The sequence below is a fragment of the Lichenostomus cassidix genome, chromosome 5 (assembly GCF_008360975.1).
Source record: "Lichenostomus cassidix isolate B80296 chromosome 5, HeHo_3.0, whole genome shotgun sequence".
NCBI classification, from domain to species: Eukaryota; Metazoa; Chordata; class Aves; order Passeriformes; family Meliphagidae; genus Lichenostomus; species Lichenostomus cassidix.
In genome coordinates, this window is record NC_139486.1 from 55,011,928 (window position 1) to 55,029,532 (window position 17,605).

General features: G+C 44.4%; 1 protein-coding gene across 1 annotated transcript in view; it reads right to left on the reverse strand.

Moving 5' to 3' along the window:
* The window catches only part of RRAS2 (RAS related 2), a 41,717-nt gene extending 24,857 nt beyond the window's left edge, over positions 1 to 16,860 (reverse strand). The window contains exon 1 of the mRNA XM_085063195.1: positions 16,533 to 16,860. Coding sequence (XP_084919321.1) covers positions 16,533 to 16,637 — 105 coding nt within the window. The 5' untranslated portion in view covers positions 16,638 to 16,860. The remainder of the gene's footprint in view (positions 1 to 16,532) is intronic.
* Between the last annotated feature and the right edge of the window lie 745 nt (positions 16,861 to 17,605).

The window sequence follows — 17,605 nt, forward strand, 5'->3', positions numbered from 1 at the left end:
TTTTCCAGCCTAATTGATTCTGTGATTGTTAGATGAATATTTCATGTGACTTTTGAGCTGGAGGACTTACCGAGTACCTTGTTAATCCTGGCTTTTGCACTTTTAGAACACGCATATCTTAAAAGCAAGGATTGTTTTATCTCAGTGAGAACATAATTAACTCCAAACCACATCTCTCATAGCTAAATAAAAGAAGCCAAACATCTGCTGTAAGGGACCATCCTCATTCTGTTAAAACCCAGACACACAGCAGACTCAAGATGCATGTTAGGAGACTTATTCTAATGCTAAGATCCACTTCACACCACAAACTCATTTTATGTGCAAACACCTACTTTCACATTTCAAGAAGCCACATTTATGATGAACCACATCAAGAAACTGCAAGCAAACATCCAGCTGAGGTGCTACACAATCAAGCACCACACACAGCCAACAAATGTTTTTGCAGTATGGCCATTTATGGTAGCAGTAAAGAAGGTAAATGAAAGATTGGAGCAGTTTTACACCAAGCACCATCACTTCCCATGGTGGAGCTGATTCTAGGTAACAGATGAAAAACACTACTTGCATCAAACACCACATCCACAGGCAATCCATTATTGTTTAGGGAATTCAGTATGAGCTAGAAGCATTTTCTAGAGTCACACAGACCTTAGGATAACTAAAAATCTCTTAGAGCAGGTTCCACAACAGTTCTCTACCCACTTGTGAGTGAAGTTCCTCCAAGGAGAAGAAGAATTTAAAGATCAAATTAAGAGCAAACACTTCTCATTCAGAAGCACATGAACTGCTGAAGGGAAACAGTGCCAAACTTCCTTCCAGAGTTGGATGCTCAGGCAGAACCTGAGCTCTCCAGTGAAGACCTTTTCTCATGAAACAATGGATATTGTAATTCCTTGTCTGAAGTACATGTTCTCCATACACTGACCCAGACACACATGTTCTGACAGCACAGCCCTGAGAGCCATTCTCCACCCTTGGTTCTGTCATCCAAGGCTTGGAAACACAGCTTTCCTTAAGCAATTGGGCAAGCAGATTAATACAGCAAACAGGGCTTTAACATCAAAATGCTCTTCCTCCAGTATAGCAGCAAACTCTCTGGAAACTATTAAATGCACCTACTAAACATGAGACCATCAAGAGCATGCCAACCACCATCAAATCTAGAAATTTTCTGCACTCTTCCTTTGCTCCTCACCTGACACTCACATTAAAAACCTCAGGGGCACCATCTGTGCTGCAGGTACACAAATCCTTACAAGATGCTATCTCTATAACATGGCTTTTGCTGGAGTCCCAAAGCTTAGCAGACCAACCCTCAACAGAAAGGAAGGACCTTTGGCTGAGGGATCTTTTTCACATGCTTTACTTTAGGGAGATGCCCCATCCCAGCTAGAACACGGCAGAAGCACCATCAGACTACACACAGGAGATCTCAGCTTGAATAAATTAAAGTATTTTTCTCCTCCTTTTGCAAAACTGCAACTTTCTGTGCTTCTCTAAATGCATTTGAGCCCAGTTTTCTGTTGCCATTTCTTAAGAGGAACACACCTAAATCTTTGAAATCACCCTGCTATGTCCACACAAACCTTCAAGAACAGCTCTTTAAATGAATTTCCCTTGAACAGAATAAATTCTTCTCCTCCTCTCCTGCTACTCCCGTTCTGAATAAAAGAATCTAGTATTTTAGCAGGTTTTCAACTTTTAAGGGAGAATAAGGGAGGCACACGGCTAAAAATGCAAAGGATTTCTTTTCTCCTACCCATACTCACACTGACCAATTTACCATCCCCTCCTCAAGACAACTGGCAGGCTTTGGGATTTTTAGATTGTTGAAGGTTGTGAAATTAAAAACTAAGGTTTCAAATTCAGATACTTCAGTTCAGTAACAGTGTATAGTCGAGATCTGCTCCGGGGGTTTCCAGCAAGGTGATTTCCCTTCTGCTCCGTGTGCACTCATTCTTACAAAGAATTTACATAAATTCTCAAATAAACTTGTTTTCTAAACTTACAAGCTGCTGCCAGCCTGCACAGAGCAGCCAGACCACATGATTTTTACTTCATTTGCATGAGAAGATACAGGCCGACTTCTCTGTACTTTATTCTTCTACAGACATATCAGTTGACAAAAGCATCATTATCTGGAAAACAGAGGTGCACATCAGATGAATATAGGTCATGAAAAGCACTGGTAAACATATTGTCTAAGCCATGTACAAGGATGATCAAAGGGAAGAAGGACAAAGGCTGATGAAAAATAACTTGATCATGTTAATTGTATTTCTCCACTTCAGACAAGCTGGTCCCACTAGCAGCTGCTATCTCTCTCTCTGATTTTATGATTAGCAACTTGGGACAAATCTTCAGTGAAGTAAGCTACCTTCCTCAGGACAGATCTGGTGAACAGCCACTGCCATGAAAGTAACTCTAAATTCTTTATTACTAAAATATTTTGCCTTTGGAAACCATATTACTAACACCAATATTCTTTAGGCAATTTATAGCAAGCTCAGCAAAGAAGGTACTAGTATCAATTCCACAAACAGCACAGAAATCATTACATCTCTTCACAGGATGGTACCAACTGACATGGAAAATCCTTTTTGTTTATCACCTTAACATGCCAAATTATACTCACATGCCACAATCAGATACACTACATTAGTTTACAGCCTTTCAACTTGACAAGTCCCATAGGACTTTCCAGGAGGGAAGCCATTAATCCTGAAATGCAACCTTGCTGCCCTTACTTGCTTTTTGGTCCTCTCCAAAGCAATCCCTCCACTCCTCACTTCATTTCTGGAGGCTACAATCCTGATTCTAGAGTGCAGAAGGCACAGCAGAGGAAGGACTTGCTACCCCATGCAAAGAGCAAGGAGAAAGAAGGCAACCAAGGAGCTTCTGTAGCATGAAATGCAGCATTACAAAATCCACAAACAAAACATTAAAAACAAACAAAATTCAAGTTGTTCTCTCTCCTAGCAAGTTCACATTGACAGGAAATGAGTAGCTAACAAGTAAATTGCCTGAGCCCAATTCAGAACATGAACAGAAGTAAGGAACTCATAGCAAACTAGCCATACCCACTTCATGCCACAGGTCTCCTGCACTGCTACTAACTCTAACAGGTTAACAGCACGTGAAAAAGCGGCTTTACCATACATCTAGTAGGGAAGACAGCTTAAAACATCTTATCCTGAAGGCAATAACATACTCCATTACCTAAAGCCACTCATTTTCATTAGGAAATTGATCTGCAGAGCAACATCTAAATTCAAATTGCAATGTGCAACATTCTCCCCTGCTCTGACAGGCATACTTAATAAAATGTCATCTCAAATAAGTAGATAACATAACTATTTGACTGCTTTCTTGAGCAAAGAATTCCTGCAAATGTCTGATTTAAAGGTCTAAAGAGGCAGCAGTACAGCAAATCTTAAAATACAGCCATCTTAAAATGTGTGAGCAGTATGCAAAGACCTTAAATTTGTTTACTTTCAGAAGGCAGCTTTAGAATGCATAGGGTTTGATCAGAGGGGTTTTTTTTTGTTGGGTTTGTTTTTTTAAAAAGAAAAACAAAAACCAAAAAAAAAACCCCTACTGCTATTTCCGCTCCCATATTCTACCACGTAGAGATCTTGTGGTTAAGGCATTCAGTGAAGAGAAAACAGAGCGTGGAATGCACAGGCAGCCAGCCTTCTGCACCAAAACCACAGGAAAGAACATTAGTTTCTCATTTTTATAGAATAGAAACAGGTTCTTCAACTCCATCATACTTAGAATAAGGGACTATTCAGATTTCCAGTAATCATAGGTGAAGTCTCTGGACAGGCAGACCATCAGTGTGACAAGCAGAAAGTCTTCAGAAAACCTTATCTTCTTGTTGCTTAACTGGGATGCAGCAGAGTGTGAAAGCACCTCTGATCACAGCATTAGCACCACACAGCTCCACCAGCTTTTAACAGGCTGCAAAGCTCATGTTATTAACAAAGGCAGGGTGGATGCTGCCAATTAAAGGCAAGTTAGTTTCTCTTTTGAGCTTTCTTCCAGCATTAGAAAGTATTTTAATTTAAGTCATAAGTCTTAGAAGACTCATTTCCTGTGCATGTGTTTAACTCGACCTTTCATAATGACCAAAACTCAAAAGCTGCCTAGAGGGACTGTATGTGTTACAAACGTGTGGAACAGAATCAAAGCTCACTAATGCACTGCTGTATATATATATATATATATTTTTTTTTTTTAACAAGGAAAGCAGAGTTATAACAAACTCCCTTTCAAATAAGTTTTGGCATTGACAGCCTACATGCTTCAGGTTTAGGAAATCACCATCAGATCCTGAAGACATAAAAACAAATGTGGGGAGATCTTCCCAGAGATGGCAGTGACAGCCCACTACTGGGAGAGCAGGCAGCCATTCATTTGCAGCAGCACCCACTTCAAAGCACAGGGTGGAAGCTGACAGAAAGTCAGTGCTCCAGCTTGGAGATATTTAGTCAGCAATAACAGAACATGGGGTTTTGTCCAGGAGAATGAAGTAGCACAAGTCCCTTTCCCTAGATACATCATGTATTTTTTGGGACTGAGGAGAGACCAGAGGTATCCTAGTCCGTTCAAGGAAGAAGTTAGAAAAAGGTGATAAATAACTAGGTGAATAGTGTTAGGCAGTCATAGTAGCAGCTCACAGCAACTCCTAGCACAGGGGAAAAGTGGAGGTACTTTTAAATTTCTCAGGCTACTCAACTGGCATCGGATTAACTCACATACAAAACAGCTACCTAAAGTACATGTGCTGCAGGGAATTTTTAAAGTTTTAACATAAGCTGTTCAGCTGTTAGAAAACCCAGCCTCAATTATCTAGTCTGAAGCAAGTGGCTGCAGTTTAATTATTCATCTTCTGAAATCACCCTGAACAAATTCTTCCAGATCACCACCTTCCCTCACACAGGCAAGCAGCCAGTGTGTTTTTCAGATCAGCTCAAGAGATGCAGGGCTTTTGCTTATTTTCTTCAGAGTATTTGTAAATTGAAGAAATGCACAGAAGATGGAATTTCAAGGTGTAATTTTAGCTCTTAAACTACAGAAAAAAAAAATCAAAAACTCAAACCTCAAGTAAAATCCCCAATTCAATTGGATTTTAAAACCCCAGGTCACAATTCCAATAAACAAACACCTGGATCAGCACAGACCAGATTACTTTCAAATTCTGCTCTGAGTGAACAATTTTATTATCAGTTTCCTTTTTTGGAAGAGGAGCTCTGGCATGTCAGTCGAAATATTCAAGCCCTCCCACAAAACAAGTCAAAGCAGCTAAGGAGGAGGGGAAGCCACTATTAAAAATGTGTGGAATGTAACCTACTCGGCAGAAGGCAGATAATGGGACCAGGAAGTCGACTACTTCAGACCTGAGGCTCTTTTCCCATACAGTCCCACCAACACAGACACTGGGCAATTTCAAATTTACAAATGGTAGTGGATTTTGTCAACTTTTGTAGGATATGTGACTAAAAATAGTTTTACAGACAAAAATAATTTGTCAAATACTCATCTATCCTTTACCTGACAGACACTATATCCATTCTAATGGGTGCAAAAACTTCTAGACAGCAAAAGGAAAATGTCTTTAGCTACTTCAAAAGCTGAACTTTCAAGTGTCTTTTTTTGAATTCAAAGAAGTTGAGATGTCTGCACCAACATATTTGGGTGTGTTGCTCCAGCAAGATAGAAACAAAGCAGAAACTCTGCGTGAGATAAAACATTTTCTATAGTTAGTAGATTTAGGTCACAGATACAGGAATTCAGAAATGCTTCAGGTTTTAAAGATCCCTGATGAAAGTAAAGCACTCGATTTAAAACATCTTGCACTGAGTAATGTTGTCAGGACAGATCAAAGAGCAAAGCCACTGCCAGGCAGTTTCAGTGGTCTCAGAGATGTGCAGGCACCCACTGCAGCTGGACCAGCCAGAAGCCCCACAACAGCTCAAAAAACTCAAGATCTGCCTTGACATTACAAGCTGAACCTGAAAGAAATCAAACCTCTTGCTCCATTAGTTGATCTGACACAGCCTGACCTCTGAGAGACTTCAGCAGAAGTCTTAGCAGAGAGCAGAGCTTGCTCATCAGGATGACACACAGCAGGCATTTCCCAACTCTTCTTGGGAAGGGGTTCACTTCCCCCCATTGCACAAGGCTGGACTTGGCTGGACACACATCATCTCCCGTGGTTAAGCCACTGCAGAAGCAGCTGCCTGTCCCACCCTGCCTGCACAAAGCTCTCACCGTGACTCTGCTGGTCCACACGAGCTGCACAGAATTCTGCCTGGATGTTTGTGATCCTCTCCACAGCATTGCCCTGCGGCTGGCATGATATGACACAAGTTACAAACCACACAACTGCTAGAAGCAGGACCATCTTAAATTACATTACTGCAGAAGGCCTGGTTTTTACATAAACTTTAATGCTAAAATCATGATCAAGAAGTTACAGTGAGCAGCCTGATTCCCTTCTGATGATTTCTTGATGATTCTGGAGTGCTCCCAAATTATTAAACCTCCCATATTCCAGGTATGGTATGCAGCCTAGAAGTGCAGTTATTGCTGCAATCAAACCAGACAAGAGCTTTAAAGTTTACTGCTCCTTCAGTTGGTTGTATCACTTGTACAACATAAGATAATATTGTCCCAACAGCTAGAGAAGCAGTCAAACCAACTCAAAAGAGCTGGAAGCACAAGGCTCCAAACCAAAGCTAAGTAGACAACAGCACAGCAGGTTGGTGACAACCTCCTAAGAGCCAGCAATAAAAGTAGCAAGGCAGGACATTCAAAGTGGTTGGTCCACTGACAACAATTTATTTCTAGAAACAAACAAAAACCCACCACAAACATCCTTCTTAAAGCCCTAACAGAGGCAGAAATAAGATTACCTCCACAGTTTAAAAATTCTCATTTAAAAACTCTCAGATGGTAAGACAAGGCACAGTTGGTTTAATTTTCCTGATGTGCTAAGAAGGATCTTGGCCTCACAGGTTCAGTTTCAAACTTGACAGTCTGGAAACCATCGATCATGGCATACACCCACCAGACAAAAGCTTCAGAATTCACTGCAACACTACAGGAGTGCTGCTGAGCACAGGAGGATATCACCTCCATCCATGATATTTTGAGACCCCAAGCAGCATCTCTAGTTGAGAATTCCCAGCAGGATGCAAAACCACTTCACAAAGAGGGGGAACATCAGTTAAAGGGAAATCAAAGTGATATAGCACATAGAGGTGCATGCTGGAAATCTCTCAGGACATGGCCAAGAGTCAGGTAACATTGTTTGGGCTCTGGGGGGAGGCAGGAGAATAGATGAAGCAACGATACTGTGTTTCTGGAGGACTTCAAAGACAAGCTGCTAGGAAAAAATCCCGAGCAGCAACTGAACTTGCAAGACAAAGTTAAAATATGCTCATTATTGCATTCTCAGTAATACTGGGTCATGCAAAGCCAGAATCCATTTAAATATATCACCATTACTTTATTGGGTTTCACTAATGAAGGCTTGTTAGTGTGAGCTAGTAGGGGAAAACACTCTATGCTTTTTTAGTAGAGCTGGCAGCACACATACAAGTAGTTTATAAACAACTACCTTTTTACTTGATTATAAAGCACCTTCTTAAACGGAGAGATAAACACAGAAATATTATGAACACACAGTTAAGAAACTCCCTGCCTCAAGCAGTGCACATGACTGTAATCCCAATTATTTTCCCTGCATAAAACAAGTCTAGCAGCAGAAGAAATTTAGATCACTTTTGTACCCAAAGATGCCAGATTTTTCACACAGATTTATCACTGGCATCCTACCATTTCATGGTCTACTTACCACATATGAAGCAAAACACTCAGATTCGCTTGCAGGTTTATAGATTTATGTCTGCCTAAATGAGGATGCTGAAGATGTTCTGCAATGTGAGCTGGGCATGTTAGTTTAGTCAGAGAAACTCAAAATGGTAATGACAGTGATTTTAAAATTTCTTTTCCTAGCAAATGTAACTGGTGACTCAACATATTATATCACTACAGTTACAGAGTACTCTGAATAGGACTGGAAAAATAATTTGCTTGTAAGTTATGTGGAAGATCAAGTTTATTTTCTGGCTTAGAAGACTGGAGGAAAGTGACACATTTGATAGTTATTAATGTGTGTACCCACAGTTAATTTGCTGAGAAATAATGCTTTTCATAGGTCCCCTGAATAAAGATCTTTGTGGAGTACTTTGCTTGTGAGTGTTACACTAATTATTTTTCTTCAGCTGTACATTTTTGTGTCAGTGCTAACATCTAGTTAATTATTAAAGCATGCTGGTCCCAGCAGCCAGTACTTTATACTATCTTTAATAGTGCCCTTCTGCATACATTCCTATCGCCTGAACTCATTGCTCTCTGGATTCACCAAAAACTACACTTTGCTTTCTGCTCACAGCTGAGAAGCTGGTCCAGGTCTGGTTAAATGAGCTTGACTGCCAGATGAAGTTGTTTGCAGAGCTGCACAGTGAACCAGACAGGGTAACTGATCCTGGGTAAAAACATTCCCTGGTTATTTTTAACTCCCATGGCTTGCGGAGTTTCGGTGAACTGGAGGGTGTAAATAGCTATAATGGCAAACTACTGTGAGAGCATGGGGACCTTTCCAACATTTTTCCTTACTTGTAGTACTAGCTTATCAAATTAAACCTTTAATTACAGCAAAGCCCTGTTTCCTCAGGCTTGAAGAATAAAAACTTCTCCCCAGCCTTGTGCCTCCCCACTGTTGCTCCCTTCTAAAAAGCAAACAATCAACTTGCCCTCGCTTTCAAGGCCCTCCAGTTCCCCATGTGCACCAGCACAGCCCTCATGGGCACTTAAGCAGCCCTCACTTGCCAGCTGCAGTTCTGGGGAGCTCCACACAAGCCTCTTCCAGAGGCACCTTCTCCTTTTTAATCCTTTGTGGGATTTTGTGTGAGTTCATGTGCACGTCACAAAGATTCACCACAAACTCTGTCGTCCAACAGCATCTCCCTCTGTAAGCAGATTTTATGGCATTTTCCCATGCAACTAGAGAAGAGCACAGAGTACTCCTCAGTAACCCTCACTCAGTCAGGTTGGAGGTTCTGCATAAATCCAAGTTCTCCAGCCTTTGCCATTCCAGCAGCAGATTAGAATCCCTGACCTCGCTGCAACAACAGCCCTTGCACACAATGCTTGATTAGCCTCAAGATCAAGCACTTCAAACGTGAATATGTGACCTTCTTTAAATTAACCAAGAACAGCCCATGCACTGCAATCCTGCCAACCCTCTTAAAAACAACCTAGTAAAAGCAAGCAATCTACAAAAAAGCAATTTCAGCCCCACCAAAGTCCATCCAGAAGCACCACTGCATATCAGGAACTTCACATGCTGGGATGTGATCAGCTTAAGTACATGCGTGGTGTGTCTTAGGAGGAGAAAAAGTAAGAAAAGGCAAAGCAAACATATTAAGTAAACATCCTTTGTCTGCTATCTACTTCAAGTAATTATGTTATAAAGAGAGGAAAGAAATATTTTCTTTTGTGTTACCTGTTCCCACTAAGTGCCCTGAAGGCTATCCCAAACCCAAGCTGCAGCCACACTTGAGCCCTGAGACAGAATATACAAAATAGCAAAGAACAGAAGATAAAAAGGACACAAGAAAAAAAGTTGTTCACAGTCATGGAGCACGTCTTCATCACGAAGGATACAGTTCAAGATGAACAAAAAGGGCCTCACTCACTGCCCATACAGAAATGAGTCACTTGGGATCTAACTAGAAATTTGTAGCAGCAGGCTACCACTGCTGTCAGAATTTCAAACAGAACTCCAGCAACTTTGTAAGGCAAACCACTTGCAGGCCAACATTGCCTAAGTGCACTACTGGCAACTAAACTTTTCAATCTGGTTCCCTCCCACTCCTCACAGTAAGAGTTTGTCTTGGTTGTTCAAAATTACATCCAGAAATTTTTGGACATGTCCTGCACAGAGTAACAAGTTAAAAAAAAAAAAATAAAAAGGACCAACTGCAGGCATGGTTTCTGTTTTAATATTGGTTATACACACTTCTTGAACTAGAATAAGAAGTGCCACATTTATCTGGTTCCATTTTCCTTTAACAGCGCCTTTTGACTGTAATTGAAGACAACACTACCGAACCAGTGCAGCTAAGCCACCTGAATTGCTGGAACAAAAGGAGAAGTTCTCTGCTTGTGTCACACCAGTCTAGACCTACACAGTGACTAATATGGGAAGGTCTGCAGCAAACCCAGCTTCCTACCAGGCGGCCAGAAGACTGCTACATTCCACTTCGTGAAGCTGGTATTTATCTTGGGATGCTTCAAGGAGCTCAGTCACAACATTTTCGGTGCCGGGAATGCTTTCGGTAAGTGCGAACAGGTTGCACAAGGTATACAAACATGAGCCATTTAGGTCCTTCCAAACTCTTGGAATATAAGGGCCCTACTTATAAGAGGCACCCTCCACCAGCACTACGGAGCACTGGAATTCAGAGCTCCAGCCAAAACCAGAGGCAGGAGCCTCTCCCTCTAGTACGGGAAGGAGGCACAGGGCTGGAGGCCAGCAGCTGCCTATTCATCCCTGGGAGTGCAAAGGGCACGCCAGGCAGTAACCTGGGAAACTGTGCCAGGACTCCTTGTGCAAGTGGCAGTAGAAGACGACCTGATAACCAAAAGGTACGTCAATATTTACTCACCATATAAGCAACCGCTGCTAGGAGTTAACACACAGAAAGGTGCTTTCTGACTGCCACGTGGGTTAAGCTATCCCAAAGGAATTTCACTTTGGAAAAAAAAAAACTGTAAATTGCTCAAAGCAAGAATGGTGAGTATCTCAAAACTTAAGCAGTGCTCCAAATTTATGCCAGCTTTTGAAGCCAGCTCGGTTCTGCCCTGTACGTGCACAAGTACAAGGCGTGACCTGCTGGATAACAGGATTCATTATGCCACCGCCGGCTATACTGGAACACTCACATGCAGCCCGAGGTTTCCTGCTTGCCTGCAAGGCATGCTTGAAGTCACCTACTACATTCCCAGGCTGTAGATCTGTAACCAGAGCGAGCCCAGCCTTCTGCTTGGTAGCAGTGCTGCAGGAAGTGAGGAGCCGTGCGGTTCAAGTTTCACAAGAGGGCCAACAAGCAGCCCTTATTATTCCAGGTGACTGCATCACAAGTGCTTTGTTTTGATTAGAATTTTTATTTCCCACCTTTAACCTCAACAGATGTCGACAATCAGTTGCTCCTGAACTGCATTTTGTCACCTTGAGTTACCGTAAGGAGGCCCCAGGCTTTATCTCAGTGTGAGCATACCAGCCCCAGAGTAGCCCTGCGTGAATCTGCAGCCTGGAATTCGTGGCATTTTATTCCTTTGATTTGCTCGCGCGCTTACTCCGAGAGCATTTTTTGACGGTCAGCGAGGGTTAGTCAGAATACCCAGAAACTGTGGAGGGATTTGCACATCCCAAGTCCAGCACACGGAAGTGGGACACCAACACATCAGGGTCTGTCAAACACCCAGCACGCCAGCTCCAGCACCAGCTGCACGTTCAGTTGTTGCTTTTCAATCTACTTTACTACTCTATTTTCGAGCTTGAAATTCATATATAGAGCATAAAATTCAGAACAAGCTGTTTTGTTGCCCAACAGCTATTTCAGAGATAAAAGACACTTTGAGATAACTCACCTTTGGGTTTATTGCTAGTTAATGAGAACTAACAGTCTTGTGAAAGCAGCAGCTTGGAAAAGGAAAGGAAAAAGGGGGAAAAAGGTCTGAACAACTGCTTGCCCATCCATCTGTAAGTCATATGCTTGCTTTCAGACAATGTGTCTGATATTAATATTCAAGAGTCAAAAATCTACATCCAACTCATTTTACTCACTAGTTAGTGAAACAGTAAGCTCAGCTCCAATCAGAACTTGTTACAGACACTTTAGGAGCAGTAGGAAAAGTATTTTCTTTTACCCACTTGGCAGTAAGATTTGAGCTTGTAAATACAGCATGGAAGCAGTAAACAAACAAAAAAAAAACCCAACACTGAAGCTGTACTTACATTTTATATCATGTTAGGTGTTTCAGCAGTCTCAAACATGTTCATGCATTACCACAGGTAACATTAAGCTGACTGACAAACTAAGCTCAACTCAGCCACCCTGAATTACATTCAGGCAATACCATCTCAAGGATCTAGTGACTTCAGCTAATACATTCATATAAGTCACCAAAGTCTACTCAGGATATAAAACTATACGTGCCATTGCCACAAAACAAAAGCTATAGTTTTACAAAGAGAAAAGGACACCAGGACAAATAATTTTACCAATTCTGATCAAAAATAGACAGTATTTTGCACAGCAGACTTGAAAGAATAAAATATTAGTGGCTTTCTTGCTGCATACTGCTAAAACTAGCTATACATTGCTCAGTTTAAAAAAAAGCATGAAGTAAATGGCAACTGCAGGATAAAAAAAAAAATTCAGAGGGTGATTAGGTAGTTGCTAGGCTGTATTCCCTTTGAGTAAGGAAACCTGAATATTACAAAGGGCTGAGTTAGAAGGGAATGTGGGGTATTTTGTGACAGACCTCTGCATGACAGCTGGAGAAAAGCTATTGTGGCAACAGCTGTGTGCTCTGCACAGCTCATACTCCCAAATACCTCAGCCTGCTAAGAGGCCAGTAAACTGGCTGCAATGCATTTTAAAAGTTTTCTGCCTCTTGGGATGTGAGCATGATGGATTATTTGTGTATGTTTTCAATAAGGGAAGGAATGCTTAGTTCTACCACTTAGAGTTTTACAAAATGCTGTGGTGTAATGCTGAACTCTCACTCACTGCTGCTTTCCTAGAGTTTATAGCTGCAACATCCCATTAACTCTCCTCCACAATTAAAACATCTTCACTTCCTGTCTTACCAGTGCACAGACTCGACAGCAGTAAGTTCATCTATCATATCCTGATTTAAAGGAAATGATCTGATATTTCCAGGATGAAATGCTGGCCCACCAACAGCAATATAGAGCCATGTTTACCTCCCCAGAGGAAAGATTTTGAGGAACACTAACCACTGAAAGCTTTGATCTGCTAATTTGTACTCTAAAGTTACTCCAAGGTGTCAGATGAACGTCTGAGAAGCGAACCCAAGATCACAAGTAGTTATACAAAGTGACCAGTTACACCTCACTTACTCCTGCACGGCACTAATTAGCACAGCAAGGCTGAACTCAGGACACCAAAGAGCTTTCATTGTGTGAGATGGGTTTGCTCACTCGGCCTCCTCACAAACACGTTGTTGTTTCAGCCCAGACTGAGGCACAAGAATCATCAGGAACTGATACCCTCACACACAGGAGAGCAAGCACAGGAGCACTTTGCACTGCCATAACTTCAGCCACTACTACTCCTGTAGGAATGAATGCTCTCTGCTTCCCCACCATCATCTAAACAAGGCAGGGAAGGATGAGCTGTGCAGAGATCCCAGGCAAAAGAAAGAAAATTAACTTGTTCTTACATCCTCACTTTCTCATGTTTCCCTTCGTTTTATCTGAAATCAAGGAAGAGTTTTCCCATTTTCAAATATGAATCCCTTGTTGTGTTTCAAAGATACAACAAATCGTGGCACATGCTTCCTCATGATATCCTATCACCACAAAAGTCTTATTTACTGGAAAATAATCAGCAGTACTGAAGGAAAAGCAAGAACAGCTGTACTTGAGTACTGATTTACTGAAAATTAAATAGAGGATCATAAGAAAGCAAAACCAAGTGCAGAAATATTTGCCAGTACCAGTAAGAAAAAAAAAGCTTTCCTTTTTAAGCTTCAAAACTCAGTTGGTGACAGCCTTATTTTAAACACAAGCAATAAAGAAGCAAAAAAGAATTTAAATCCTTCACTGACATCAAAACCTGTCATGTAGCAAAAGCTAGTACTGATCCATGTTTTAGTGAAGGCCACTACACGTTTGTCACTTAATCCGAAGAAATTCCAAAAATGAAGCACGTGACTCGCTTGTAATCAATTTTAAAACAACTTGGAGCAGTTTCTGTGCAGCCTTAAAAGAGAAACAACGTATTTGGCGTTACACTTGCCGTACAGAAACTACCCAAGTGCCTGCATGGCAAACACACTTGATAACATCACAGCTTTAAGAGCTCAGGAAGACGCTGTGGGATATAAATAGTACACCCAGCCTCATCTCTTATTGTCCAAAACCACACAGCAAGCACGGAAACAATACAAAACTCTTCTCGAAGGTACCTGAGTACTGCCCAGGTCTTTATTTCCCAGCTATTTTTCTCTAGTTTTGTTTTGGGTTGTTTGGGGTTTTTTTAAGGCTGAATTTTCTGCTAAACTTCACTTTGCAGTGGCAAGATTGTATCTCAAAATAAAGCTGCCGAGAGGGCAAGAAGATGGAGATAACTTGATGCAAACTGACAAAAAGTTGCTTTGAAGAATTCACCCTCAACGCATCAGCTTAACACCACAATGCTGTTCCGTCAACACTGTTTCAAAGTGAGCTATTTATTTTTCTGCTATTACTTTGAAAAGAATCTTACATGAGACAAAACAGACACAGGTTCCCCTTCTGCAGGTATTTGCTGAAAGACAAGTGTCAGTTGCAACACTTGGCTCAAAACTTTTATTCATATCTAATATAAGCTCAAACTTTCAGTTCAAATAATGAATTTCTACAAGTACTCAAATATTGAAGCTATCTAGCACTCAACAGAATCTTATTCTTAAAACAGATGGATATACCAAGGCATCAAGTGAGAACTTCACTTTCTCTCTTCCTCACATCTTTAGTAGAAATTACGGCAGATTTGCTGTGAAGTTAGAGTTACCCCAAAACCCTTAATGCTGCCACAGAATCCAGAAATCCATTTAGCAGCATTTCCCAAGAGAGCAGCCCCTCAGAACTGAAGCCAGATCCAGCTGTACACATTACTGCCACAGCAAGTCACCGGCAGCACCACCTAAAGCAGCCGTGCCGTGTTGGAGTGAATGGCACCCTACACCAGCTTCAGACAACTCGGGATTTAATTATCTCCATATGCAAGCAATGGGGAATTCAATCCACACACTGAGAGGACTGCAGTTATTCCAACCTCATCACCCTCAAACAGAACAACCAGCCCGTGGTATACCAGCAACTGACCAGCAATCCACATGGCTGACAAAAGATCCCTGCACAAGGCATGCTTCAATTTCAAAAACACCATTCAAACTGATTTCCAAAGAATTAATTCTCCCACAGTGTCCCTTCTTTTAATGTTCTGTACAATACTGGATCTTAGAAGCATTCAGGTATCCAGTACTTACCCAAAAATTCAAAGTGCTGTTTTCTATGTAGTTACTTAGTCTATGCTGCAGGGCTTAAATTCTCAACAGAGTAGTAGAGCTAATGAACACACGGATGCATGTGCTAGTGAAAAAATACCCTGAAATAAACAGTCTATTCACTATCAGATCACCTGTTCTAACAAAATATTAGTTGAGAGCATCATTGTCCCAAGCATTAAAAGACAAATCTGTCCTGGTGTTAAGCAGTCCATCTTAGGGGAAGGTAGAGCATTACAGCCTCTCCTCCGCGGAATAAAAGAAGACAAACAAGAAGCTATGCTCTCCAGATTTGCTGCTCTGCCGTCAGCAACACCAGCAAGCAGAACGCAAGTAGTTGTCTCCTCCTACCACCATAAACAGAGGTAGAAATGCTAACAGCAACAGGGTAGAGAATGAAAACAAGTAAAGGAGGTACGGCTGAATTCGTGGCGAGACAGTAAAAAGGGCTCTCCCTCTTCATAAGACTGAGACACACGCTTTGTATCGCCTGTCCTGGCGTGGTTTTTACTTAAAATGAATAGAAGAAAAAGTTCAATTGTCTGCAAGTTGCAGGATCAACAGCAGGCGCTCCGAGGGGCGGTGGGCGCTGGCCGGTCCCGGCTCGCACAGCGTGCCGCGCCGCAAACACCGCTGCTCGCCCGGGGGAGCCGCGGGAGCTCCCTGGCCCCTTGCCGGGCCGCCACAAGATGCTCAGCCCGGGGCAGCTATTTCGGAGCCGGACGCCGAGTGTCACCGCTCCCCGGCCGCGCCTGCCGACCGCGCCTGCCGCTTCCCGGGCGGAGCGCGGGGCCGGACCCCACCCGCGACACCGGGGCCGCCGGTCCCAGCGCCGCGGCGGCCCCGGAGCCCGGCGAACCCCACCCCGCCCGAGGCGCCCGGCGGGCCGGGGGCGCCGGCCGCCCCTTCCCGCCCTCCGGAACCTTCCCGGGGGCTCGCACCGGCCCGGCCGCCGCCGCCCCGGGCCCCTCAAGGTCACGCCGCCGCCTCCCCGCCCCGGGCTTCCCGCCGCCCCGCCGGCAGCATCCCGCGGCGCCGAAGGGAGCTGCCGCCCCGCCGCGCCGGCTCCAGCCCCGACCCCCCCGCGCCGGGCAGCGCCCAGGCCCCGGCGGGCGGAGCGCTTCCCCCCGGGCGCCGCGGCCCCTCACCTGGATGAACTGGATGGTGAGCGCCGACTTGCCCACGCCGCCGCCGCCCACCACCACCAGCCGGTACTTCTCCTGCCCCGGGCCGTCCCTGCAGCCCGCGGCCATGGGGGAGCCGAGCGGGGCGATCGCGGCAGCGCCGCCGCGGGGTCCGGCGCCTGCCTCTCTCCTCCTGCCGCTCCTCCTCCTCCTCCCGGTGCCGCCGGGGCTGAGCAGCCGCAGGCCCCGCCGCGCCGAGCGCCGCCGGCAGCAGCAGCGCCCGCCCCGCCGTGCGGTGCGGCAGCGCGGAGCCGAGCGGAGCGGAGCGCACAGCACCGCCCGCCCCCGCAGCCAGGGCGCCGCGGCACTAATGGCCGCCGGGGGCGGGGCCCGCTCATCGCCATGCTAATGAGCGCTGCATATGCATGAGGGGCGGGGCGCGCTTATCTGCATGCTAATAAGGGTGGGGTATGCCCGGGGGCGGGGCCAGCCGCAGTGCAAACAGCCGCCGGGGCGGGGCGGGGCTCATCGCCATGCTAATGAGGTGTTGCATATGCATGAGGGGCGCCCCGCCCCGCGGCACCGCCACGCCGCTGTGTTTGTGTCGCGCGGGCGGTGGCAGCCCCCCGGTGTCCCCCGTGCCCCCCCGCCAGACAGCGCGCCGCGGAGGTAATTAGCGACGCCCTCATGGGCTTTGGTGGGGCGCCCGTCTGAGTGCCTCATCAACATTAATGAGCCGCTCTGGATACCCGCGGGATGGGCAGGGAGGTGATGGTGACCCTGCGTACACAGATGCCGAGCCAAGGCACAGAGAGGTTTCAAGCCAAAGCGTCGCTAATGTCGCTTCCCACCGAGAGGGAAAAATGGGGAAAAGTCATAGTGACTATAGCCCTTCACCACTCTTCGTCAGATTTTCTTGTGACCACGCACGTGAATGGGTTTCTCACTGATTTGGGCCATTCAGATCAAGGCCACCCTTTCCTCCGAGTGTCACCCCCCTCTGGGTGTCACAGGTGTAATCTTACACACCTGTACACACGTGCATCCTTTTGCCAACACAGTGACAGATATCTGTTATCATGCTCCTGAATGCCATA